The 27,517-nt window shown below is 41.3% G+C and overlaps 1 protein-coding gene and 1 gene segment (V, D, J or C); one reads left to right on the top strand and one right to left on the bottom strand.

Annotated features, from left to right (window-relative positions):
* Positions 1-341: 341 nt before the first annotated feature.
* LOC120227509 (STARD3 N-terminal-like protein) lies at positions 342-2,829 on the top strand (the record flags this gene model as incomplete). Its single annotated transcript, XM_039225610.1, has 3 exons — positions 342-419; positions 533-650; positions 2,550-2,829. Coding segments are annotated over 3 exons (414 nt in total), but the record flags the coding sequence as incomplete, so codon positions are not given.
* A 9,757-nt stretch (positions 2,830-12,586) lies between these two features.
* On the bottom strand, positions 12,587-27,300 carry LOC120227508 (the record flags this gene model as incomplete). The annotated part of the segment is given in 4 exon segments: positions 12,587-13,177; positions 15,402-15,449; positions 17,598-17,927; positions 27,224-27,300. Coding segments are annotated over 4 exon segments (598 nt in total), but the record flags the coding sequence as incomplete, so codon positions are not given.
* Positions 27,301-27,517: the final 217 nt, after the last annotated feature.

Genomic DNA, 27,517 nt, shown 5'->3' with positions numbered 1-27,517 from the left:
TTGTACATATCGATTCCGTCCTTGCAAGTAGGTGTTGGTCATCCCATTCTGCAGATGTGACAGAGGCCTGGTGGGTTAAGTGACTGACTTGGGATTGCCTAGCTCAGAAAGAGCACAAGAACTTCAAGTCAGCCAGGCTCTGGAAGACTGTGTCCACATGACCTGCTTGAATGTTTGGGATTCAGGGATTAATTTTGTCCTCATTGACCTGTTGCTTTAAATGCAAATAATGATCTTTTTATAAATCCCTTTGTTTTCAATAAAGGCATTTGGTGCTTCTGGCACAGACGGGGTCTGTTTTGCGAGGAGGGGTCTTCCCAGCGTAAAATGTCTAACTCGAATGGTGCGGGTTATGTGTCTTTCAGTTGACGACAGCAGTGACCAGTGCCTTTTTACTCGCAAAGGTGATCCTCTCAAAGGTACAGGCTCCCAGTTTTGTGTACAGGTACCGTCTACACCGGCAAAGCCCCGTTCTCCGGTGTGAGCCCCTGGTAACTGCCTTTCCCTCTCCTGGTCACTTCTGTTCCCCCAGCTTTTCTCTCAAGGGGCTTTCGGCTACGTGCTGCCCATCATTTCGTTCCTCCTTGCCTGGATTGAGACGTGGTTCCTGGATTTCAAAGTGTTACCTCAAGAGGCAGAAGAGGAAAACAGTAAGTGTCTCCCCGGTCAGGCTCCCGAGACGGGCGGGGACCGAGCTAGAAGGAAGAGCCCGGAAGTCAGATCAGAAGGGAGCCCCACAGGGTGGGGTCGGCGGGTCTCGGGTCTCCGCTGCTCAGGGCTCAGGGGGCCCAGCCGAGACCCAGAGCAGGGCGGAGGCCAGGACGCGACGGGGCGAGCCCGTGGCTCGTCTCTGGGGCCGTGAGGCCGGGCTTCCCCAGAAGAAGGTGTGAGCAGTGGCGAGAAGGACGGCCGACGGCAGGAGCAGCCAGCGCTCCCCGTCCCCAGTGACCACGGCCCCAGGGCACCAAGCACTGTGTGCATCTGAACACAGCTGTTCCTTAGGGACAGAGGTGGCAGACGCGTTAGGCCGAGCGGAGACAGCAAGTGTTAAGAGTCCACAACCCTGCAGTCTCACGTCGCTACCTTACAGCAGGCGGTGGCCTTGAAGGGGCCACGAGTAGCACAGGTGGGCGCCTGGAGGGCCGAGTGGCGGCTGAGTGACGACCACAGGGAAGAGGGAGGGAAGACAGCAGCCAGACAGGTGGGCAGCCAGCTCAGGGTCCCCCCTCCTGTGAGTAGTGGGGGGGCTCCCAGCACTGTGCCGTCATGAGCCCTCTGGGGCTGTCAGCTCCTGCGTGGACTCATGGCTACCGACCAGGGAGGCCCAGAGATGCGCTGAGCTGCGTGACCCAGTTCTGGGCTGCAGGTCTGGGCAGGATGGCCCGGGTGGGAGCCCACGGGCCACATCTGCCGACACGAGCGAAGCTCAGTGCGGAGACCCAGGTCATGACTGCACATGCTGTGTTATGCTCTGTCATGCATCTGGCTCGGGTTTTCCTGCAAAATAGGAAAAATGAGGTCTTCTGTCCTAGAGACAGTCAAGTATGATTATAACCTCAAGGGACAATGAGAATAAAGGAACTTGTAAATGGATTTATTTTGAGTTATCTCATTTACAGAGTAGAACTCTGTAAGAACAGAGTTAGTATTCAAGAGTGCATTTTAAACGTGTGCATCAGATCTAGATAAGTCTTCTGCCGGGTGCCCTCAGTGCTTATGTGAAAACCTGTTGTGGGGCAGGGAATGGAAGTTACTTTTGTACTTGAACATGAAATTGAACTTGGTTGAAAGCATATCCACTGCTAATGTAACTGAGGCTTGAATGTGTACGGATCCCACCACGTTCAAAGGCACGAATAAAGCAGAATTCACGTCAGTGGAAACATAGGCAGCAGGTACCTTCACAGTCACAAGCAGGGAGTGAGCTCACACCTGCACCTGTGATTCGGCCACGGCTGCCTCCAGCTTCTCTCGTGTTAACTCAGCTCCGCACAGGACTCACCGCCGATGGTCCCTGTGCTCACGGGCGCCTGTTCTGAGTTTCCACGTCAGATCCTCCCCTTTTCTGTGCTTTTTAAATTTCCCTTTTCTGTGGGGACCTTTTTAAATAATAAATTTTTCTTCCCCATCTTACTGGCACTTTCTACACATGTAAAAGGCTCTCCACTTCCTGTGCCTTACATTTCATATTTCCCCAGCAAAGGGAATCCTGTAGACCATTTGTATGACCTGTCAGGTTGCTTTGCTTTGTGCTTTGGTTATGATTGTGATTTCTGCAGCGAGGAAGGTGCTCTCCAGGGAAGGATGCCATAGATAGTGAATTAAAGAAAGCCCTGAGTCGCAGGCAGTTTTCTCAACCAGCTGCCATGATCAGCACTGGTTCATAGCTTAAAAACAAGACTTAGTTTTTGAAAGGATTTCTTTTCGCAAGACTCGTTGATTTTTGTTTTTTTCAGTGTAGCAATGACACCATTTTATTGTGCCTGACCTCGCCAGGAAGCTACCAGCATTGTGACATCACTCCCAGCCTCTGATTTCTTCTCTTCTAGGACTCCTGATAGTTCAGGATGCTTCAGAGAGGGCGGCGCTCATACCTGGAGGTCTTTCTGATGGTCAGTTTTATTCTCCTCCGGAATCTGAAGCAGGTAAAAAAAATGTGATTATCTGCATTTTCATCCATCCTTCAACAGCCCAGCCCTCCCTCTCTCTCCTCCCCCCGCTCTACTCTCAGAAGCCTGAGCAGACATCTCACACAGCAGACGTTTAGGACACGGAGATCACTGAGACGTGGTCTCGATGTGGGAGCAGTGAGGGGACACAGAGTGTAAAATAAACGGAACCCAGGGACACAGACCCTGTGACCGGCGGTCTGCATCTCAGAAGACAGGCAGACAAGGGGGAGGGGCTGAGGCTCTTGGTACGTGTCACCCCAAACCTGACCTTCCTCCGGGAGCCCCGGGTCTGAGGGAGCAGGTGTCTGTGTGCTGCCGCCCGTGACAGAAGCCGGAGCCTCCCTGGGACTCGGCCCTCTCTCAGGGCTCCCGTCCCGTCCCTCACCGGTCATTTCCATCCTCCGTGTCGCTGCCTCCTTTGTCTCAGTCACTGTACCGCGTCCTGTCTTCTCCACCTTCCAGTCATCACTTCCTGCTCCGGTGTCTGCAGCAGCCCCCAGCCTCCCTGCCTCGGCCACCCTCTCCCTGCCCCACCAGGGCGCCGTGTTAAACACAACAGTTGCATCGTTGTACGTGTCCCTCAAACCACACTGGGAGGCGGGAGTCTCGTTATCCCTGGTTCGCAGAGAGGCAGGTTGAGGCACAGGGAGGGAAGTAATCTGTGCGAGGTCACTGGAGGAGGAGGAGGAGGAGCTGGGACTTGAACCCCGGCTCAGTGCTGGAGTCCACGCTCACAGCTGATCCGCGTGCAGCCTCTCAGCATTAACGGAAACGCAGCATCGATCACCCCTCTCCTGCCCAGAAGCCCCCAGTGGCAGAAGGGTTTAAGGAAGTCCCGGGCCCTGAGCCTGGCAGAAAGCACCGTTCTGACCTCCTCACTTACCCCGTCGTCCAGCCTCCCGGTACCGTCTCCCAGGAGCCATCAGGCCATTGTGCATCTTGACCTTTCTATTTGTCACACTGTCTCTCTGCAGCCCTGCTCTCCACACACAGGAGAGAAGGCTCTCCCACTGCACGTGCACTCCCTGGCTCCTGGGAGAACATTCTCTGCGCTTCCTAGGAGGTCTCCCCACCTGCCCTCTGTGCTGCCTTCAGCACTGACCTGGCCTGTTTCTACCATAGGAAAGGAACTTGAGTCAGAGACTGTTATTTTACTCCCAGCATTGAGCTTAGTAACTATTTGAAACACACACACACACACACACACACACACACACACAACTAGTAAAACAGATTCCAGACAGAAAAAGTCATGTGACTGCTCAAAGGCACAACAATGTGACCTAACAAATCAGTGGAACTCAAAGTAACTTGATATTCTGGGCTATTCACATTTGATATAAAAGCAGGTTAAATCGGGAAAGCATAGGGTCAAATGAACTACAGATGTGAATTCGCAGAAATTCATTTCTCAGCCAGCAGAAAGTCAAAGAATTATCAAACTTCTGATTACCTCATTGCAAGGGTTATTTCGGGAGATATTTGGTACTTCATAGGACTTGCTCTTTTGGAAAAAAAGGAAGTTCACATTTTAGTTCATGCTTTTGCACAGCTTTTATTTTTTCAACCCTAGAAACAGTTCTTACGACTAATGTATTTACTTAATTAGAAGTTCAGAGCAGCAGGATTGTAGTGTGGGCGTAGTTACACCGCAGACATCCATCAGGCTTTCCAGAGCTGAATCCGGCTTCCTGCCTGTGACTCTTACCCCACCTAGTGGTCCTGGGAGCATGACCCGCTCATTGGACTGGAGCTGATCTGGAACACCTCCGGGTGTTCAGGTAGCTGCTTTGTTCAAGACAAAATGCAGGTAAGTAGTAGGCAGAGAAGGAGGGCTCAATGTGACTTAAGCTATTGGATTATATTTTCATCGTATGAACATGCAAGTTGGGAAGGTATTAAAATTAAACCTATTATTGGAATGAATGTGCCCAGAAAAGAAGACCCCCCTCTAAAGCAGGGCTTGCTCACTGGGCCAGGGGTCTGTGCTTCGGCTGCCCTGGGGCTGACACAGCGCTGACTGGCGCCTGGGGCACAAGAGGGCATGTGGGCTGTGGTCTCCTGCTCTTGACTTTGCTTCTCCAGCCCCCAGGGCGGGGCGGTGCCGGCACTTAGTAGATTTCTAACTGTGGAAGGAAGGGATGAGGAGGGAGAAAGGAAGACGTCTGAGTCACCAAAAATTAAAAGGTTAGTATTTTTCCTTCCTATGGAATGGCTTGAATATTAGTATTAACATACTAAATATAAATAAATATAAATATAAATATAGCTGAGAGAGAGAGAATTCCAATCAGGCTCCACACTTTCAGTGCAGAGCCTGACACTGAGCTCAACCTCACAAGCCCTGAGATCATGACTTGAGCGGAAATCAAGAATCAGACCCTTAACCAAGTGAACCACCCAGGCGCCCCTCATCTCTCAGAAGCGTTCTTGCTTACATGATCAATTACATAGTGACTCTATGTATAGTCTATAGATTTGAAACACAAGTTTTCTTCTTTTTAATTCAATCTTTGAAAAGTATTAAAACATCATAGTGGAGGATATTACCTAAGCTTGATTTGAAAAAATATCTGCAAACAGTTTTAGTGAAGTACAATTTGCACAGCATTAATTTCATCCATTGTGTACAATTGCATGATATTTAGTAACTTTATGCTTTTTAAACCGGCATCACAATATAACTGTAGAGCACTTTTTTCTTCCCAAAATGTTTCCTTATTTGCAGTTAGTCCTCGCTCCTGCTTGTAGTGCTGGATAAACCACTGCTCTGCTTTCTGTCTTGAAAATTTGTCCTTTTTGGGTAATTACTATAAATATGATCACAGAATATGTAGTTTTTTGCATGTGGCTTCTTTTACTTAGTCTAACATTCTTGAGCCTCATTCGTGTTATAACATGGATAAGTAGTCTCTTCATTTATTTGGACCAATACTATTCTATTTTATGCATATATATTGTTTTTTTCATTCATCAATGGATGGACATTTGAATTGTTGCCAGTTATTGGCTATTATGAATAATCCTGATATGAACATTTACTTACATGTCCTTGTGGGAACATACATTTTTTTTTTTTCTTAGATTCCTCACAGAGGATTCGCTGGGTGTTTGGGCAAGTTTCTGTTTGACTTTTTAAGTTATTGCCCAAGGGTTCTCCAAAGCTGCTGTACCGTGTCAGGGTTTATTTCTGGACTCAGTTCCGTTCCAGTGACCTGTATGCTCTCTGCACCAGGGCCACGCTGGCTTAATTATGTAATTTAATTACATAGCTTAATTCTTCTCTGAAATCAGGTGCTGTAAGGCCGTGCTTGAAAGGTCCCTGCTGCGGTCCCAACTGTGTCAGTAATAAACCTGTTCACACCCTCTGTGTGTGCGGCTTCATCAGTCTCAACATCCAAGTCAAATTTTGGGTGTGCCCTTCCCCCCCCCACTGCTTCTGTAGAGTGACCATATAACTCCTCCAACTGTGTTTTATTTTATTTTTCCAAAATGATTTTGGCTATTCTAGGTCTGTTGGGTTTGATGTAATTTTAGGTCGAGCCTGTTAATTTGTTCTCAGATGCTTTAATGAATTTGGAAAGAATTGCCATCTTAACAGTTTTGAATCTCCTAATCCATGAACAAGGGCCCTCTCTCCATTTATTTAGATATTCTTTAATTGTTATGTGCATTGTTTTGTAATTTGTTAGCATAGGAGTGTTGCTCTTCTTTTGTTAATTAATTAACAAAATTAGCAAAATTAATTTTGCTAATTAACTTTGTTAAATTAATTCCTAAATGGTTTCTTCTTTTTGGGTCTATTGTAAATGGAACTGTTTCTTTAATTTCATTTTCAAGTTTTTCATGCTAGTGTATAGTGATTTTTTTTACATTGAATGTGTACCTTGTGACAATGCTAACCTTGCTGATTAGTTCTAGTTTTGTGAGTGTGTGTGTGTGTGTGTGTGTGTGTGTGTGTGCGGGTGCGCGTGCAGGTAGATTCTAGGGAATTATCCATGTACAGAAGCATGTCATCTGTGGATAAAGACTTTTTAACTTCTCCTTTGCAGTCTCTTAGATATCTTTACCTTTTTCCTACTTGCACTTTACCTTTTTAACACCATGTTGAATAGAAGTGTCAAGAGCAGACATCTTTTTCTTGTCCCTCGTCTTTGGGGAAAAGCATTCAGTCTTTCAACATTAAGTATGATGTCAGCGCTGGGTTTTCACAGATACCATTTATCAGGTTGAAGAAGTTCCCTTGTATTGAGATGGTTTCTTCTGCCCACAGGATTATTCTTTTAAAGCCCCCTAGTGAATATTTTACTTTGACTGTAATGCTTTTCTATTTCAGATTTTTTTAAATATCTGTTCTTTTCTTTTTTGTAATTTCTGTCTCCTTTTTTAGATCTCTATTTGTTAATTTATGGTTGTCATACTTTAATTTTTTCTTTCTCCAATTTTTTAATTTAAATTCCAGTTAGTTGCCAGGCAGTGTAATATTAGTTTCAGGTGTAGAATTAGTGTGTCATCACTTACATACAACACTCAGTGCTCATCACAAGTGCCCTCCTTAGTCTTCATCACCTATTCAACCCATCCCTCCGCCCACCTGCCCACCACTCACCCACCATTTGCTCTCTATAGTCTGTTTTCCAGTTTGCCCTTCTCTCTTCTTTTTTTCCTCTATGTTCCTCAGTTTTGTTTCTTAAGTTCCACATATGAGTGAAATCCTATTGTATTTGTTTTTCTCTGACTGACTTATTGCACTTGGCATAATACTCTTTGGCCCCATCCAGTTTCTTGTGAATGACAAAATTTCATTCTTTTTTATAGCTGAGAAGTGTTCCATTGTTGATACATACCACATCTTCTTTATCCATTCCTCAGTTGATGGACCTTTGGACTTTTTATATGATCTGGCTATTGTTGATAAACATCAGGGTACACGTATCCCTTCAAATCAGTATTTTCATATCCTTTGGGTAAATACCTAGTAGTGTAATTGCTGGATCATAAGGTAGTTCTATTTTTAATTTTTTTGAGGAACCTCCACACTATTCTCCAGAGTAACTGCACCGGTTTGCATTCCCACCAACACTGTAAGAGGGTTTCCCTTTCTTTTAAATTTTTAATGTCTTTTTATTTATTTTTGAGAGAGAGATAGAGAGCGTGAGTAGGGGAGGGCCAGAGAGAGAGGGAGATATAGAATCCTGAAACAGGCTCCAGGCTCTGAGCTAGCTGTCAGCACAGAGCCCGACACGGGGCTCGAACCCATGAACCATGAGATCATGACCTGAGCCAAAGTCAGATGCTTAACCGACTGAGCCACCCAGGCGCCTCAAGGGTTTCCTTTTCTCTGCATCCTCACCAACACCTGTTGTTTCCTGTGTTGTTCATTTCAGCCATTCTGACAGGTGTGAGGTTGTATCTCATTGTGGTTATGATTTATATTTCCCTGTGATGAGTGATGTTGAGCATCTTTTCATGTGTCTGTTAGACATCTGGATGTCTTCTCTGGAAAAATGTCTATTCATGTTTTCTATTCAATTTTTAACTGAAATATTTTGGGGTGTTCAGTTTTAAAAGTTCTTTATGTATTTTGAATACTAACCCTTTATCAGATATGTCATTTGCATATAGTTTCTCCCATGCCAAAGGTTGTCTTTCAGTTTTGTTGATTGTTTCCTTCATTCTGCAGAAGTCTTTTATTTTGTTTAAGTCCCAATAATTTATTTTTGCTTTTCTTGCCTCGGAAGACATATCTAGTAAGAAGTTGCTATGTCAAAGCAGTATCTGATGTCAAAGAAGTAACTGCCTGTGTTCTCTAAGATTTGATGGTTTCCTGTCTCACCTTTAGGTCTTTCATCCATTTTGATTTTATTTTTGATTTTATTTTGATTATGGTGTAATAAAGTGGTCCAGTTTCATTCATTGGCATGGTGCTGTCCAGTTTTCTAAACACCATTTGTTGAAGGTAATTTATGTTTTCCGTTGGATTTTTTAAAATAGGTAGATTAGATTATTTGTGCCAAAGCTCAGTTATTTGTAGTTGAAAAATATATGCCAACTGCTTAGCAATGAGCTGAGGAAGAAGAGCAGTAGATAATAATGCCTAGTCTGGATACAAAGTTTTAGTAGTACAGAAGGGACACCCACTTTGATAGGTTACCATAAGCAAAGGTCTTCGTCCTACCAGAAATAAAGTAAAACTTTATTTTACAATTACACTTTTGTTAACCTAATCTCTTAGCAGTTACACGCATGAATCTCTGGAGGTCTTAAGATTAAAAAAGATTTAAGTCTATTTATTTATTTTGAGAGAGAGAGAGAGAGAGAGAATACCAAGCAGGCTCCACACCATCAGCACCCAGCCTGATGCAGGGCTTGAACTCGCAAAGATTGAGATCATGACCTGAGTGAGGTCAAGAGTCCGATACTTAATCTACTGTGCCACTGAAGGAGCAGCATCTCAACAGTCTTGGTCATAGAATTCCCGACTCATGAAGCAGCTACCTGGAATGAACTTGGTATAAAATAGGGGAACCCCCCACCCACAGCCTAGGGGAATGTTTGACAGCAATTCTATGGTGTGCAGACGGATATTTTCTACCCCATTAGCTGTGGCCTTTTGGAAGTGAGCAAAGTTGGCTGTGGTTTAACTGCCCTTATTTTATCTTAAAAAACCTACTACCATTTGCACAGCCCCAGCCAGTAGGGGCCGGTTCGACTTCAAGCATTTTCCACGAATCAACCACATTGCTTTGACAGAGCACAGAGACGAGAAAAGCCTGAGAAAATAAAACACCACCACCGCACCAGTGCCTTCCTGCCCCCACACTGTCCCCTGCCACACCGCCCTCCCCCTCTCTGCACCTGCCTGTCCAGGGCAGCCCAGGTCGGGTTGGGGAAGGAAGGGGATGAGGAGCTGGAAGTCCCAGGAGACACTGGCCAGGAGGGCCCAGCACTGACCTCAGCCCACACGGCTTCCGGTCATTTGCTAGTTCCCCCTCTTTGCTCTGTGCTTTTCACAAGCAGAAACACTTCCAGATCTTTCAGTAGGGGCCCAGGTTTCTGAAGCGTTCTGATCAAATTCTTGAAAATCAAGGGGTAGATGGGAATTAAATTTCTTCCTTCTTATATCTGGTGGGTCTTATATTGTTTCCATTTGAGATCCTCTAATTGGTTTCTAAAAGCTTCTGTGTCACAGAAACTGAAACTGATTGTAAATAAAAAATCCTTCCCAATTTTAAATGAGACACTGTTTTATTCTAAGATGTCAAAACTTTTACTTTAAAAGGATTCACTAGAAAAGGAAAAAATAAACATCACTTATTTCTTCACTCACATACATTGAACATTTTGTTTTACATCCATGTTTGTAGAAATAAACACACAAACATAAGTGAGTGTCATATTTCTTAGTGTTATTACTCAGTAAAAATCATAGTCGAAGGACTGGGCAAATAGTGCACAAAAAAAGAAATGTAAGTAAACTCAATATATGAAAATATGGTTATACTCATGAGAGAAAAACAAAGTAAACCCTGATGCAATGTTATTTTTCACCTGTCAGATTAGCAAAATTCTGATGTTTGACAGCGCTGCCCTGACATTTGCCTACATTGTGGTACTACTCGGAGTAAGTCATCAGAAACTATCAAAATGACCAGTATGCATGTCCAAAATTGACATAAACAATATTATAATTTCAGCATATTTTAAATTTTTTATTATTTATTTTTGAGAGAGAGACAGACACAGAGAGAATCCTAAGCAGGCTCCAGGCTCTGAGCTGTCAGCACAAAGCCCGACATGGGGCTCAAACCCACGAACCACAAGATTATGACCTGAGCTGAAGTCGGACGCTCAACCAACAGAGCCACCCAGGAGCCCCAATTTCAGTGTATTTTAAAATAGCAAATGATAGGAAATAATCCATTGGTGGATCACAGGGAACTGATCTTAGAAAGTATCTTAGAAAGTATCTTATAAAGTAAACATTCACTGGTGAAATACCACACCATTTTCCAAGGGTCCTTCTCTGCTGACATAGAACGGGCCCAAGGATGTATAAATGAGAAGTGCAGATAATGTATGTTGTGTTCTGCCTGTGTGTTAGAAGGAAGAAAATTAGATCTGTGTGCATATATTAATTTTTATATGTAAATTAGTATTTGTATACATTAAAAGTGGTGATTTGATTTGGAACCATGTGAAGGTATAAGCTAACAATTTCAGTATGGTCCTGACATGCATACTACTTCAACAACACTTTCTTTTTTTAAGTTGTTATTTATTTAAATAATCTTTACACCCGATGTGGGGCTTCAACTCAGGACCCCAAGATCAAGACTGAGCCAGAGAGCCAGCCCCCCACTTCAACAACACTTTCTGATTAATTTTCCATGTTTTTAATGATCTGAATTCTTTGGTAAATGTATAATAATCCATCATACAACATCATTTAGTTATTTTTTTGCTTTCTCACTGGGAATTCAAGTTAACTTGTGACTCTTGTAAATGGAGCTACAGTATTGCACATAAATCTGTGTGTGTGTGTGTGTGTGTGTGTGTGAGGGTGTGTGTGTGTATGTGAGGGTGTGTGTGTTTGAGGGTGTGTGTATGTGAGGGTGTGTGTGTGTGTGTGTGAGGGTGTGTGTACGCGCGTATGTGAGGGTGTGTGTGTGAATGAGGGTGTGTGTATGCGTGTATGTGAGGGTGTGTGTATGTGAGGGTGTGTGTATGTGAGGGTGTGTGTGTGTGTGAGGGTGTGTGTGTGTATGTGAGGGTGTGTATATGAGGGTATGTGTGTTTGTGAGGGTGTGTGTGTGGGTGGGTGTGAGGGTGTGTGTGTGTGTGCGAGGGTGTGTTCTCTATTATTTCTAAAGCTGAGCTGCCACAGTAGTTGTTAATGCTATTGAGGACTTGCGTGTGCCCAGCACAATTATCTCATCGCATCCACATGACTCCAGGAGACGTGTCACTGTAAGTCCATTTAACAAATGAGAAAATTAGGGCACGGGGAGTTCAGATAGCTATAGACCCAAGATTTAAACGCTGGCACTGGGGTTCAGAGTCCACACACATAACCCCTCTACCTCCCTTTCTGGTATCCGTGCAGCTCTCACGGGGCCCCTGTGACCTCAGGACACATGCTGCACGTGTGACACTGTCCAGGTCTGGCACCCGCCAGTCACGCGACATGTAAATACTGTCACCACCAGAATGTCTTAAATCAAATGAGTCTGAATTTGCTGCCTTTTTAAGGAGAAAAGCACTTTCGTTGGGTGTGGTCCCCTGGGGCCAGTGCCCCAGAGAGGACATCACAAGGACTTGCTCAGGGAAGAACTAGACATGTGGACTTGACCATGACTACAACCAATGCTGAATTTGTTTTTTTTTTTTTTTTTTTTTACAAATAGTTTATTGTCAAATTAGTTTCTACATAACACTCAGTGCTCATCCCCAAAGTGCCCTCCTCCATGCCTATCCCCCCCTCCCCCCCACATCCATCAGTCCTCAGTTTTTGTCAGCATTCAAGAGTCTCTCATGGTTTGCCTCTCTCCCTTTCCCCCACCATTTCCGCCCTTCTTCTCCCGCTTGTTCCTCCGTCAAGTTCCTCCTAATCCTCCTATACGTGCACACATATGATATTTGTCCTTCTCTGCCTGACTTATTTCACTCAGCATAACACCCTCAAGGACCATCCATGTTGCTACACAGGCCAGATTTCATTGTTTCTCATTGCCATGTAGTATTCCATGGTATAGATAAACCACATCTTCTTGATCCATTCATCTGTTGATGGACACTTAGGCTCTTTCCATGTTTTAGCTAACCAATGCTGAATTTGAAGGCTCAGCTGTCGTGCTGTCCCTTAACTTGGACTTTCAGTTAGATTTGACCAAATGAATGTCCAGAGGCAAAAGTAGACTTTTGATTGTTTTTATTAGACCTGTTATGAAAAACAGTACAAAGTTCAAGTAGCAAAGATGGCAGCTTACAGGTGTGTAAAACAAAAGGCCCTCAGGCAGGTGTCTGGATAAAGGGCCCCAGGGACACTAGGGAAACTGCTCGCTGGCTGTGCTCAGAGGCCAGGGTGCCGGGTGGCTGAGGAGCCGGTGGACAGTGAAGAGACAGCGGCACCGAAGCTCATGTGGCTGCCCTCCGGCACCCCCACCCTGAGTCACGGCAGACTTTATTCTTGGTGCAGAGTGACCTTTCCCGTTTGCCCAGGGGTTTGTGAACCCGCTCTGCAATAGTGACACAATAGAAGCAGACACCTGTGAACTGAAATGACCCAAACCCAGAAAGGAAGCCCCGCTAGATCCTCAGCAGACACTTTTAGTGACAATAGCCAAAATGTGCCAGCAGCTATTAAGAACTCTTCCCGTGGCTACAGAGCACTCCTCTCCCGAGCAGACAGTAGACGATGAGGATGGAGTAGACCACGCTCTTGGCCAGGAGGAGGACGTAGGTGTAGTAGGCAGAGGTGCTCGTGCGCTGCAGCTGCAGGGGGTCTAAGAGAAGCCATTGATTAGCTTCACTTGCTCTGAAAGGCTAGGACTTAATGGCCTTTGGGACTGTTAGCCTAATGGGAGGTGGCACATTGTACATTTCTGATGACCTGGGTTGAAGTGACTCTCCCACACCAACACAACATCTATACCACCATCACCACTACCACCACCACCAAGACAACCCAGAATCCAGCTTGCAGGTCAAGTGAATCAACAGCTTCTGTGAAATTCACTCAGTACATTCCAAAGTATTAAAAAGCAAGGTTATGTTTTAGAAGAATGAGTCACCCTGAAAAAAGCATTGGTGAAAAGTAGCTTTTACCGTTTCTTCACCCCCATCATGTCTGTAAAACAACAATAGCTCATATGCTTTAACCACTAACTAAATGCCAAACATTTAATTTGAGAGTTTTGAGTGGGAAGCTTTAATCTTACTTAAGTCTTCAATAACCTATGGGATTTTTCTTTTCATTCTGATTTGACAAATAAATTGAGGACAGAGAAGTAATTTGTCTGATGTCATGCAATTAGTAAATACAAGCCAGATTTTAATCTCAGCCACATAATGTTCAAGAACACATTCTAACCTGCTCTGTAATTCTGCACCACCCCGTGTTATCAATACCCTCAACAACAACAAGGTAAGGATATATGTAAAGATAAATTGCTGATTTAGAAGCACCTTAGTCATTACACATTGTTCATTAATGTAATTCCCACTAAGGGTACAATCCAGGGAAATTTGGTGGTGTTCATAGCAGGGTGAATGGGAGGTTTTAGTTGTGATGAGCACTGGGTGATGTATGGAAGTGTTGAATCGCTCACTGTACTGTGCACCTGAAACTAATATTACCCTGTATGTCAACTGACTGGAATTTAAGAAAAAATTTAAATAAGAATTTTAAAAAAATGAAATAAAGTGGATGAAAGAAGTGAATTCAAATTCTGTGCAGTGTTAGGAGGCCACACGTACCCCATTGTCTCTTCTAAACACCTCTCAGTGTAGCTAGGATGTATAAGATATTTGCGTTTAATATCTTTTAAAGTTTCACAGGAACTACATGATGTCACGAAATAATCAATGACAATGATTGTGGGACAGACTAGCTACTCAAAGAACCACAAGGTTGAGTCTTTTCCTATGAAAATCCCTTTTACCTGCTTTACCTCCAAAGAGTCAGAAGTCTAGAGTTATCAGCCCTTGGTGTGTGGAGAGGGACTTTGAGAGATGATGTGCTCATAGCTCTTTACCCTTGTTCTGGTAAAGTGTTAGTTAAGGTCCAGAGGCCCCTTGATCTTGGGTGTGCAGGGCAGATCAGCAGGGCTAGAGATCATGCTTCTCCTCACATATGTGTTTCTTGTGGCAAGAAAGGGACAGAAATCAGTGCTTTCAATGGGGAGGCTAAATGAGATACCCTCTGCTGGACATTCACCATGTGTGACCCTAGGTCTTCCATAACTGAATTAGGGGTTATTCATGTTATTCCTGGTTGGCTCAGACAATGTAAGTAACGTACCCATATTCATGCACAAATAATTAAAAGACTGAGATTAAAGTCCAGTCTGTGGCCCTTGAAGCCCTGAGCGCAAACTCATCCCCATTTGTGCCTTGGCTTTGGGATTTCTTGCTTGTGACTGCATCGTAGGGGAAGAATAGCAAACTAAGTAAGTATATCAACTGTTGATTCAGATGGTCTGTATTGAAGCCTCGGATCTCACCGTGTGGCCTGGTGCAAGTCACTTAGTTCATTTTAGCTCAGTGCCCTCATGTGTAAAATGTGAATAAAATCCTTCACAGTGAGTATTAAGAGAATAACAAAATACATTCACAGTAACACAACGCCTTCTGTACAAGAACTTCTTAGTGTCACTTCATGTTAACTAGGAGCAAAAACAGACTTACAAAAAAGCAACTTAATATCATGTTTTCTTCAGACGGTAGAAATAAGGACCACAGAAATGAATAAAATCTGTTGCTGAAAGACTTCAGAGCCCCTCACTGCATCCCTAACTTATAGTCCCCCTATTCCCAAACCTGCAAAGATGTGAAGATGACTCCTGGGAAATGATGGACTGACTTAAGTTGTCACTTAGTCTATTTTGCAAGATCCTGCCATTGTAAGGTTTCTATCTGATGTCAGGGACGTTCAATAGGTAGTTAAGTTGATTGAGAGGAAAAAAATGCTAGAGCATAACACAAAGACAAACATATATAAAAACTTACCATTTCTATCTTCCAGAGACCCTTTTCTAGAGTTAATAGCAGTGAGTTCTAAAAGAAAATAGAGAAGGTATTATTCAATTGTTCACATCCATTGTTTGATACGTGTCTGATTTGTAGGTAGATGGATACATACATACATACATACATACATACATACATACATAAAATTTATCACCCAAGAGAAGAGAGCCAACACATATATGATCCCCACAATTTCAGGAATGATTGCTCTGTTACTATGTAATTCAATAGATGGATTTATATACTCTATTTCTGCACCTGAAGATGTTGAGGTTCATGAATGATGCATTTTTTTCTCACAACTAGAAGGTGATGTCTGTGACTATCTTGTGTTTCTTCTGTGCTCACAGCTCCTAGCACAGAGCCTGCCACAACGTAGGCATTCTATAAATACTTGTGGAATGGAAAAATAACCAGAAATATTGGATGCTATACAATGCTCAGCAGCCACTGCTGACATGAAGGGTTGCTACCAAAATAAATTCATCTAACCCTAGCCTCCATGCTGGAGGGAGTCTGGTTTAGATAAATTCATCTAAGTAAAGGAAAGAGGCCCTCCCTTTCCAAATCATTCATCCCCCAGTATTCCCAACCTCTGCACATGATTTTCTGGAATGGAGCTCTTTGTGGGCATGACAGCAATGCTAATGAAAGCCATTACCTATTGCTAGATTATTACTGTGCCAGGCACTCTGTGAAAGGTTCACGTGCATTATCTCATCTCATCCGTCAGTCGTACTGCTGTGACCTGAATCTGGAAGACTCCATGTTACACACAAGGAGATACAGTTTAGAGAGTCTAAGTAACTTTCCCAGAGCCATACCAGTGACTGGCTGAGCCAACGCTCAAATGGCAATTGTGGGGGGTTAGATGGGCTACCGCAAGTGGAAAGTACCTTGTAAAACCATCCATAGAAATCTAGTGTATCTCCACCATTGTAGACTCTCTTTCAGTATCTTAATTACTCTCAGCAAATAACCTTGTTATAACAAAAGTTCAGCATTTCAGTGCACACTGAAATATTGGCCAAGTAATCATAATTTTCTGAATATATAAAACCTGAGGTGAGGGTTGTATTTCTTTACTGTGTAAAAAAAAAAAAAAGCTGAACATACATAAAAAGACAAAATTCCTTAAAAAGATCATTGACTGTTGGATGGAGGGAAAGACAGTCCCAACATATTTTTGTTTATCCTTTTTCTGAAACCTGTCCATACAGATATGAATCTGATATGCAAATTATTCACTCTGCACCATCTTGTTTTGAGCACTCTTACAATATAAACTGAGCTATAGGCTTTGGGGTAAATCAAAAGAATAAAAATGTTTGTATAATCATGTTTATGTGTTAAAATACCCTCAAGAATTGACTTTGAAGTGTCTTAATAGTCTCTTCCTTTACCATACAGTGGCCTTACTCATTGAAAGAAAAAGATATATCACCATGCATTGATTGAGGTAGAAACATTAAGGTAACGATTTTCTGCATGTGTACCCTCAGTTCACTTTCTCAATCAAGGTTGGTTGAAAACTTAGACCATATTAATTTCATGTCTTCAAGATCATTTCATGGATTTGTTCTTCCACGTTCTATATATTTTTAGCTTTCATCAAAAACAAAAACAACAAACAGAAACAGCATTAAAAGTTTGCTGTTTAATTTTGCATTAACAGAAATGCCCTCATTAGCTTTGTCCCTGAGACCTTGGGAGACATGCGTTTCAGAAATTAAGTGCCTAGCAAAACACATCACAAATAGGAACTTCTCTCTTTTCGATAATCATCACCATAGAACTTACTCTACTTTGATCACTCTAAGAAATCAATATCTAGAGGACATTAGCCTGGTGGTTACATTATACTTGTGCTTTGCTCATTTGCCTCTGCTCAGTTTCTTAGCTGTAGAAATATAAATATTAGGGCTGTTTGTCTTCTGTTATTTCAGGAAAGGACATACATAAATATGATAAACCTATGAATAAATGTATCCGTATCATGTTTTCAAAAGTAAGCATTTTCACTGACATTCCTACGATTCCTCTTCATCGCATGCCAGGAGAAAGCTAAGACAGGTAACTGCCTCTAACTGATCATTGGAAAAACCAAGGATTTGACAGAGAAGGTGGGGTATTTCCTTTGACAAAAAGGTTACTGGTATATATACACACATATACCTTCGTTCATTGAGCGAAAAATAATCTCTTGATCAACCCCTCCTTTATTCTTCTCATGTTTGATGATACATTTGTGTTCTTTATCCATTGACTGTTCCATCACAGTCAGCCAGGTGTATTTCATGTATGTGTCATTTGTCTTCATGGTGTTTCCCTGATGGGATTCCAGAATCGCTTTGCCATTTTTCTCTTTCCAATCTATCTTGATAACATCAGGGAAAAAATTCTCAAGAAGACAAAGATATGTTCCAGTGTTATGGAGTTTTCTTTCAGCAAGTGAAGGAAGAAAAATCGTGGGCTTGGGGGAAGTGTCCTCATCAGGATTTTTATCTGTGGGAGAAAATGGGAGAGCAGTTAAAGCTATTGTTGGAGAAACAGAAACATTGTGTGGTTGAAACCACTTAGCATCTAGTAAAAAGAAGGAAAAGTTGCTGTGGGAATAGTGCTTATGGTGGCCTTTCTTTCCTCCACAGTGGGTTCTGCGTTGCTTATTTTCTTAGTTTCCATGGGAAAAAGGGGTTCGAGAGGTTATGTAACTTTCCCAAGGTCACAGCTACTTAGTGGCAGAGTCTGGATTAAAATGTGGAATTTTTTTAAACAATACATAGTCGCTCCATTGGGAAATATTTCCAGGCATACTTGACAATCTATCAAATTGATCTTTCAGCGTCTAATAAGGGCCCCATGCCCACTTCTGAGACTGGAGTTCTTCTCCTCGATTACTGATTTTATAGAGCATCTTGGGGACACCTGGGTGGCTCAGTCAGTTAAGCATTCGACTTCAGTTTGTCTCATGATCTCATGGTTCTTGAATTCGAGTTCTGGTACAGCTCTTCGTGGACCCTGGAGCCTGCTTTGGGTTCTGTTGTCTCCCTCTCTCTCTTGCACTCCTTCCCTGCTTGCACTCAGTCTCTCTCAAAAATACATCAACATTAAAAAAAAAAACATTATAGACCATCTTGCTCTCACATCTGAACCACGCCAGGATTTTGAGCAGGCCAGTGTTTAAAGCTGCATCTCCAAATTATTGACAACATCTTGAACTTAGAGGCAAAGTGGCAATATATCCAAAAGTGCCATTTAAAAACTGATTCTTTTCAGAAATGCTTTTATATCAAAACGTTATCAAATAACATACTCATCAGACTTTTTGTTGTGCTGTGGAAAATGTTCACTAAAAGCACATCTATTGGCATTTCATTTAAGTTTATATATGACCAGGGGAACACCATGTTTTGACTCGCAGAGTCTCATCACAAACTTGAATCTGCCCTAGAGAGCTGCTGAACTTGCAGTCCACGATATTCTGTTATTTCACCGGCTGAATAATATGTAACTGGGGTAATGTTAACAGTTATGGTCCAGAGATTCCTGCAGACATGATGTCAAAATGTTTGACAAAATCATCGTTTTCAAGGGCATGTCATTTGAATGTTGGTACATTACTTGATTATACATTTAATGCTAATTTAATTATTGTAATTATAAATGTTAGGACCCATTTAAAATTAATTTCCAACTGAAAATCCAACTGGTATTCTCTTTGGGCTAGTTTGGAGTTAGTTTAATAATTCAATAGGCAATTTCTTAAGAAAAGAGGAATTGGTTTTCTCATTTGAGAAGAACAAGAAGAAAAATTCTTTTGGAGGGGACTCTTAATATACTCTCGTTTTCTTTGGAAAAAAAATTCTTGAGAATTTCTGCCTGTGTAGCTGAGATCCTGATTTTTATACTAACTCAGTGAGTAAGAGATGACTTCTTATTTATGCTGTTAGTAGAATTATGCCATCATGTGCCTATTTTAAGTTTACACATCTTGCTTGTCTGCATATAGTATTTTATTTATTATAACAGTAATACATTGTATATTGCTCTAATCACGTATTTTGTTTTTAATTTAAAAAGCATGTTAGAGAAACAAGAAAAAACTTTCAATGTACATGATATGTACATAATTTTAGCCTCTAGTCAATATATGAAAGAAATTAATTTTCATCTTAGAAGATTTGTGGGGTTTTTTCTAGGAATACTTCTGATTCACTATAGTGAAGAACTTGAAAATCAAGTGATGAACTTAATAAATTTCTGGACCATAGCACATTGTTTTCACCTCCTGTCCCTTTTCCTTAACTAGATTCTTGATGTTTTATTGTTTTCAGGGTAAAATAAATCTTGACCTTTCACAATTTTCTCAATGGAATAGTTAACCGAGCATTAAATAGTGCATTTGATTACATATGCCTCATGCCTATATTTTGGGTAATTATCTTACATAGTTTTTCCTTCAACATTATTTTTTAAACTTGTTAACAGTGATTTTTATGACGAAAACCATTTTTATGATGCATAAAATAGAAACCAGAGTTTAAAATAAATAAGCCTGTCGGACATATTTATATACATTTATTTGCATAACCATAAAATACATTTTAGTTAAATCACCTGAGTTATTTATATTTTCTTAAGATACATCAATGTGAATTCTAAATAAATGTGCCAAATGTCAACTACATTTTCAGTTTGCAGGAGTGATGTTTTAAACCTGCATATTGATGTTGATTTAATGCTTTCCTACTTTTTTTGTTATTTTTCCTTTAATAAACAAATAATTATAGCTATTTCATATTTAAAATGTATTTCAAACTTATGACATTTCTAAGTTTAAAGTTCTAACTGTATTTTAAAAATTTAAACAGTTTTCTGATAAATACGAGCATGAAGGCCAAACTTGTTGGTGCCTGACCATGTCTGCTGAAGGTCACCATCTGTGAAAGACATTAAATGTCATGGCACCCACACTAATAATGCGGTGGTAGCCTGAAATACATTTGTTTAAAGACGACTTTTTCATTTTAGAAGATGGATCTGGAAGGTAATGTCAGCTCTTTCACTTCACATTCCTCCTCAAGGACTCATGCATTCAAGTCCTTTTCTCATTTTAGGGTGGGAAAAACATAACAAATAAGAAAATTTGGTGATCTTCAGTTTATTAGATAACATAAAGTATGGACTCCACCATTTTTTCCTACTTTTGAACCTAAAATTTTACACTGTCTTTCTGTTAGGAAATCCCAGACTTTTCCCTCTGCTTTCCATACTGCTTTTGATCCTCTATGTTTATTTCATGGCCTAGCTGTACTTGTGTACTCTATTTTGGGTCTTCTCAAATAGATTTTGGAAATAAGCAGTTTAATAAATGAGAAATAGTTTGTGCATTAGAGTTTGTTTCATTTTCAGGTTCAGAGGGTGACAGTTTTTCAAGTCTAACTTGAAGAGGACATGAAAAATGAGAGAGCATGTTAGCAAATCCTGCTCTGCGATGTAAGCACAAAACATGTGCCATTCAAACAGACTGAAATGCCAGAGGATGTAAGGTGAAGTTTTCATTCCCAATATCGTCCCTCACGAAACAGGGGTTGGCTTCTGTTTCAGTCCTGGGCAGCCTCTCATTTTAAAGGATGCTTTTCTCATGCTCTACTTTGATCAAACAATACTACTTAGACAAGATATCAGCCTGAAATGAACGCAGTGCTAGTTTTAGAGGTAGCGCCGGTAAAAGACAATAAAGAAGTTTACCATGAATTTGGTAAATAGTACTTGGGAACAGAGTCTCCATCCTTCATGCTTACATTGCACAAATATAGAATAACAGAGTTAGTGAAAACAATGCTTTTTCAAAAATTTTTAAGTGGATAATTTTTTCTTTCGATAAAATAGTCGGTGACATCCTCATAAGGAGATCCCCAAACAGCACTCAGACCCTGAGGTGGCTCAGAAATTTGCTCTAAAGTATACATTTTAGACACACGTGAAGAGTCTGAACAAAATTTTTAGTGAAATGTGAGGGCACAAAATCTGTATGTCTCAACTGACTTTTTACTGATAGAATGTTTAACTTTGTAAGTATAATTCAATTAAGATATTAAATATACAAGTGAATACTTGGCTTTGTATCTGTATCACTGTAAGTTTACATATTCAAGTTGCACAGTGTCTTCCCTTTTTTCTTTACGTCTGGATCTTTCCACTGAAAAGTGAGAGATCGCTTTATGTTCTGCCAGGCAATAGTTGAGGTAATGCTTACTCCATTATCATCGTATTTAGAAAAAGGTGACAATGAATTGTAGAAATTGAAAGTATACTACAAATTAAAACATTTGTTCTAAAGTGATCTATAGACTAGATGATGGTAATTAACATATTTTCCTGTACTTCTGATAGTATAAAGAACTCCAGTGGGTGGTAGTTTGAATTTTGGAGAAATGACATTATTTTTTTTATCACTGACCATGTTCTAACCTTTATGGTTCCTATTGACATATTTAATATTTATTTATTCCTTGTAACCAAAGAGACCACCTGAGATGGTTGTTACATGGACAGAATCAATGGATGGAAATGTAGCAAATATTAACAGTAATAAGTGTCACTAAAATTTTTAAATTTTTTCTTTATTTTTCCTCTGTTCTTTTTTTATCATGGGTGTGTATGGTTTTTATAATATTAAGAAAGCCATAATGACTGAATCAAAATTTAAACACTAAAGAATGCTTACACAGAAAGTGATAGATCCAGACTCATAGTCCAAATTTTTCTCTGCACCACATTCCTCCAAAAATATTTTCAAGACCCCATGAATTATATGTCTCACCATTATTTAATTTGATTGCTAGAATTTACATTGATTATGTATTCAGTTGGAAAAAAAAGAGGGCCAAAAACTTGCTTTTCAATTTATGAATTGGTTAGTGCCTGTGATCACAACCACTGTAGAAAAAAAAAGTCATTTCTTTCCTTTTTTTTTAGTGTTTTTCCACTTTTGTAAAAATTCATGAAAAATTTTTATTTGACTAGACTAGTACTCTGAAAACATCTGTGTGAGATGTTCTCCCTCATCAGGAGAAATTTCATCTCTAAGGCTAATGAAGAATGAACAAATACAGTATACTGAATGGGGGGGGGACCCTAGCTTAACATTCTTGCATATGTTTATGCAGTTAAATATCTTGATATTTGATATTAATCATCCTTTGACAAAATGGAAGTTTAATGATTTTTTTTATTCATTCTTTTTCATTGGTTATTTTTGGAATTAAATAATTAAGATATACAAACTTCAAAACTTTCAAGACAGAAATCCCAAATGGCTCTAACATCTCCCGCACCCCTAGAAACCTCCAGTTGCTCTAACCAGTCAGCTCCTTGTGAATGTCTTCTGTGCTAGATCAGGTGACAACTATGCGCAAGGACCGGGGCAGACTCACCCACCTCTCCAAGGATCCTTGCCGGAGGCCGGCTCTGGCCGGGTCCGGGGTCCCTGAAGGATGGACGGTGTCAGCGAGGGAGGGATGAGGGAGCCCCAAGAATCTTTCTGGTCACCAGGCAGGCATCTCTGCTCTGACTGGGGCTTAACTTTATTTTATAATTAAGTGTCTGGGGGACGGCACAGAAATGGCATTTGCCTTAGACAATGATTTCTGACGACAAACTTCTTTGATATGTAAGAATTTCCCTGAACACAGATTTGTAGAAGACCCATGCGTAACCTCTATTCATAGTGATTGAGGTAGGGGATTTAGATGCTTACCCTATGGGAAAGGGAGGTATCTTTAACATACAAGACAATGTCTTTAGCATAAAAAGGGTGAAGTTACTTCTTTGTGAGCAAGGGTCAATAGCTTGTTTGTTTAAGGAGAAGTATTAAGAAAAACAGGTCTTTCAGGAAACACAAATGTTTACTCCCATAATCATAAAAGAAGAAGTTTCTCCAATAGGTTCCTTCACAGGGTGCAATCAGCATATTCAGGCCAGAATAAGTCACTCTGAATACTGATCACAAGATGCCGTGGGGGGCTGGTGCTCCAAGCAGAAACAATTGGGTGGGGGTGGATATCTGTCCTTAACTCTAAATTAGGTTCCTTGTCTCAGGGCCAGATTCAGTTGCAACTCTTGTGTTCTTAACCCCCTTTATTGTGTAAGTCTTGGATCTGCAAGGCCCATAGGAAGAGCCTTTTGACAATCATCCACAGAGCTTTGATCTGAAGTCTCTTTTGAAAAGGCAGGAATATGCTCTTGCTTATGAGGAATCTGTGTGGGGATTATCAGCCTGATTTGGAATATTGTGAGGCCTGGTCCATACCCGCAGCCTCATTTCCAACAGGAGATCCTGCTGTTATTTGGGACCAAATTGGGACCAAATCCGGATGTGAGGGCGATCTGGCTGCGACACCTGTCACCCCATTGATCGCCAGGGTTGACTCCGCTGATCTGGCTGGGCAGGCGGGTGTCCCCCTCCTCCGTCACCGCTCCATGTGCGTCCCTCCCGAAGCTGCGCTCTCGGTCGAAGAGTATGACCTTCCCCGATAGAGGAGGACCGTTCTTCGGTCAAGGGTATACAGTAGCGGCGCTCCCTGCTGGAACCTCCAAACAAGCTCTCAAATTGGGACCAAATCCTAGAATTCTGAGCCAGCACCGAGCTGGCCACCCCTGCATTACCATCTCCCCTTCCTACACTTTCTTAAGAATGGAAAGAAAATATTCCTCTAACCCTGAGCAGTGTGCCAGGACCGAACACTTGGGTTCTGCAATAGCTAGGTCAATCCCACTGTCTGGAAAGCTTTCACACAAATCTCCCTTTGTGCCACTTTTAAATTGTGCCCATATTTTTTCAATGTTTACATACATATATAAAAATGGGCCCCACTAACATTAAACAAACATGAAACTCAAACAAAATCACATTAGATATGAACATAGTCAAGTATTGAGTAACTGACTTCTCTCTGCCTGGGAAATTTGGTTCTGTCTTTCTATCTCACTCACACAAGTTGGAAAGGATGATTTTACCTTTTCTTACTAGTTTCCTGATACTTCACTCTCTTCCCTTAAAAGGTTTTCTTGTATGGTATCACTTCTTTTAGTGGCATATAATTTACAGTTATTATTTCTTTTATTTTCAAAGAGGAACAAAAAATTTAATAAACTAATGTTCAATATTTTTAAAGGTTTTTTTAAAATTTTTAAAAGATGTTTTATTTATTTCTGAGAGAAAGAGAGAGACAGTGTGAGCAGGGGAGGGTCAGAGAGAGAGAGATACAGAATCTGAAACAGGCTCCAGGCTCTGAACTAGCTGTCAGCACAGACCCCGATGCGGGGCTCGAACCCACGAACTGTGAGATCATGACTTGAGCCGAAGTTGAGCACTTAACCGACTGAGCCACCCAGGCACCCCAGGGTTGTTTTTTTTTTTTCTTTCTACATATTGTGGGGTAGTTTCTTGTTTGATTGTAAAGTCAGTTCTTTCCAGAATCCTGTCCCCACTGATAGTAGACCAGATGAGTTGTTACGGAGTCTGAAATATTCATGATGATCTCTAAACTTGTTTAGTAGTCAGAGAAGGACATATACTGTATGTTTTCATTCATATACGGATCTTGAGAAAGTGAACAGAAGACCATGTGGAAGGGAGGGGAAAAAATAGTTACAAACAGAGAGGGAGAGAGAGACTCTTAAATACAGAGAACAAACTAAGGGTGGATGGGGGGCAGGGGAGAGGGGGAAATGGGTGATGGGCACTGAGGAGGGCACTTGTTGAGCACTGGATGTTGTATGGAAGCCAATTTGACAATAAATTAAATTTTAAAAATAAACTTATTTATTCCTGAAAGACTATCTCTTTGAACTGGAAATTACCCTAACAGTTTCCAGGTCACTGATTTAAAATCCTGAGCTGCTCATCCGAGGATCCTATTGGGTTTGTTCTTCCTGCCGCGGCCCCGGCGGGAGCGGAAAGGCAGCCGAGAGTCAGGCACTGAGTCCCGCCTGCAGTTCACCTGCTCCAGCTCTGCTGCCGGATTCAGTGTTTCCAGCGCATTTGATGCCGATTCAGAAAGACTGAATGCAGTGGTGTGGAAAGGACTTGTCATTTTATAGAAATACCCTAAGAATCACATTTTGAAAATGTAATAAATGTATATTTAACATAACTGATTTGATCATTCGTAGATGAGAGTGGCGATTTTAATGCCATGATTAGAAGCAGAATCATTGTTTTCTGCATGAGGAGTAATACAAATTATGAGCTATTACTAATTAAGCACTTAACTAAAGAGTCTATTTAAAAAGTCAGGGTGCAGGTGAGTAAATATCAGACTATAAAAGCATGGCTTAATATTTCTAATATCACATCAGGGTCCAGACCATGTATTTTGGAATGGACAAGTCTCTCTTGGATCCCACTCTTTGCCATAGTAAGTAGCCATGTGAGTTAAGGCAAATAACTGGACTTTTTCAAGCCTTACTTTCCCCATCTTCGAATTTGGAATAAGAGAGTTGTCTGTATAGGGCTGTTGAGGAATGGATGAGATAATGGACCGAACCTAGTTGGCATGGTATCTAGCTCTCACTGAATCTTAGCTAATATTATTATTCTCTTCAATGGGATGATTTCAGGCCATTTTATCAAATTCTTCCACAAATCAACATGTATGGATTTTATAAGCAATAAGAAAGCAAGAGAGCTCATGACCCCAAGACATTCTATGTCTCTTATGGCCATATGCCAAAACACATGGGCCCAATGAAGCCACAATCTACAATAGTTGTCCTGTAGGCTAGAAGTTTTTTGAGTTTGGGGACTGTGTCTTCTTTACCCAATTTCTCTAGCATCCAGCACAGAAACTATGTTCAATAAGTGTTTCCTGATACAATAAATGAACAAATGAAAATGTGAAGACATGAAGACAGACTCTTTTCATGGACTATCGAGCTAAAATGGTTTGCCGAATTCACAATTGCATTAAACTGGACCATCTCTACAAAATATCACACGAGTTGCAATGGCACACAATTTTACTGGTCTTACCCAACCCTCTAAGAAGCCAGAGTAATAAGAATAAATGGGGTTATTGATGTTCTATTGCCAACTATTGTAAGAGTAAAATTGTTTTGTGCTGCATTAAAAGTGAAATCAAAAGAAATCACAGATTTCTCAGGCTATTAGAGAAAGAAGCACTACTCATTAAGAATGGAGCACTATTGGGGCGCCTGGGTGGCTCAGTCGGTTAAGCGTCCGACTTCGGCTCAGGTCATGATCTCACGGTTCGTGGGTTCAAGCCCCATGTTGGGCCCTGTGCTGCCAGCTCAGAGCCTGGAGCCTGTTTCGGATTCTGTGTCTCCCTCTCTCTCTGACCCTCCCCTGTTCACGCTGTCTCTCTCTCTCTCTCTCTCTCTCTCTCAGAAATTAAAATAGAAAAAGAGAATGGAGCACTATTCATACTAGAGGTACTTATCAAAGTGTTTTACTCTTAAAGACACCATCCATAAGAAGAGTATCTTGAACCTTTAACTCACACCAATGGTTTAAAGAAACAATCCTAACAATAATTTTAATTTCAAGCCTGACTCTATTTTTGTGTGTGTGTATTTTCAAAAAGTAGAATTTCAGTTTACTTGCAAGCAGGTAAGTAAATCAGCCATTTGTTAAGTAATTTGTTTCCATATAGAGTTTCCAGTAGCTGCAAGATTGCTCTCTATGTGCCGATTTGATCATACAGATCATTTGTTTTCTCTAAAAAGTAACTACTGGTTTTTCATTCACACGATCAAAGTAGAATAAAGTTACTTACCTGGGGGAGTTACAATGAGCTTAGTTCCTTCTGCAAATATCTTGGTCCAGCCTGAGTTATCACACTGGTTAGAGCTTCTACAAAAATGTCAGCCTCATGGCATGACCAGCAGGAAGAAACTGTGTCCTGGCAATTCGATCTTCTGGGTTCCCTTGGACGTCCTTGAATATAGGCTTCATGGCATCTGACATTTTATAAGTTCTCCTCAGATCAGTTGATAAAAATGTCTGTTTTCCAAAGGAGTCAGTAATTACTGAAAGTGCTGATAAAAATGGAAACAATTAGAGCACAAGT

The sequence above is a fragment of the Hyaena hyaena genome, unplaced genomic scaffold, assembly GCF_003009895.1.
Source record: "Hyaena hyaena isolate Hyena2069 unplaced genomic scaffold, ASM300989v1 scaffold_2431, whole genome shotgun sequence".
NCBI classification, from domain to species: Eukaryota; Metazoa; Chordata; class Mammalia; order Carnivora; family Hyaenidae; genus Hyaena; species Hyaena hyaena.
The sequence above is the reverse complement of the archived record's forward strand: the minus strand, read 5'-3'. Positions and strand labels throughout refer to the sequence as shown.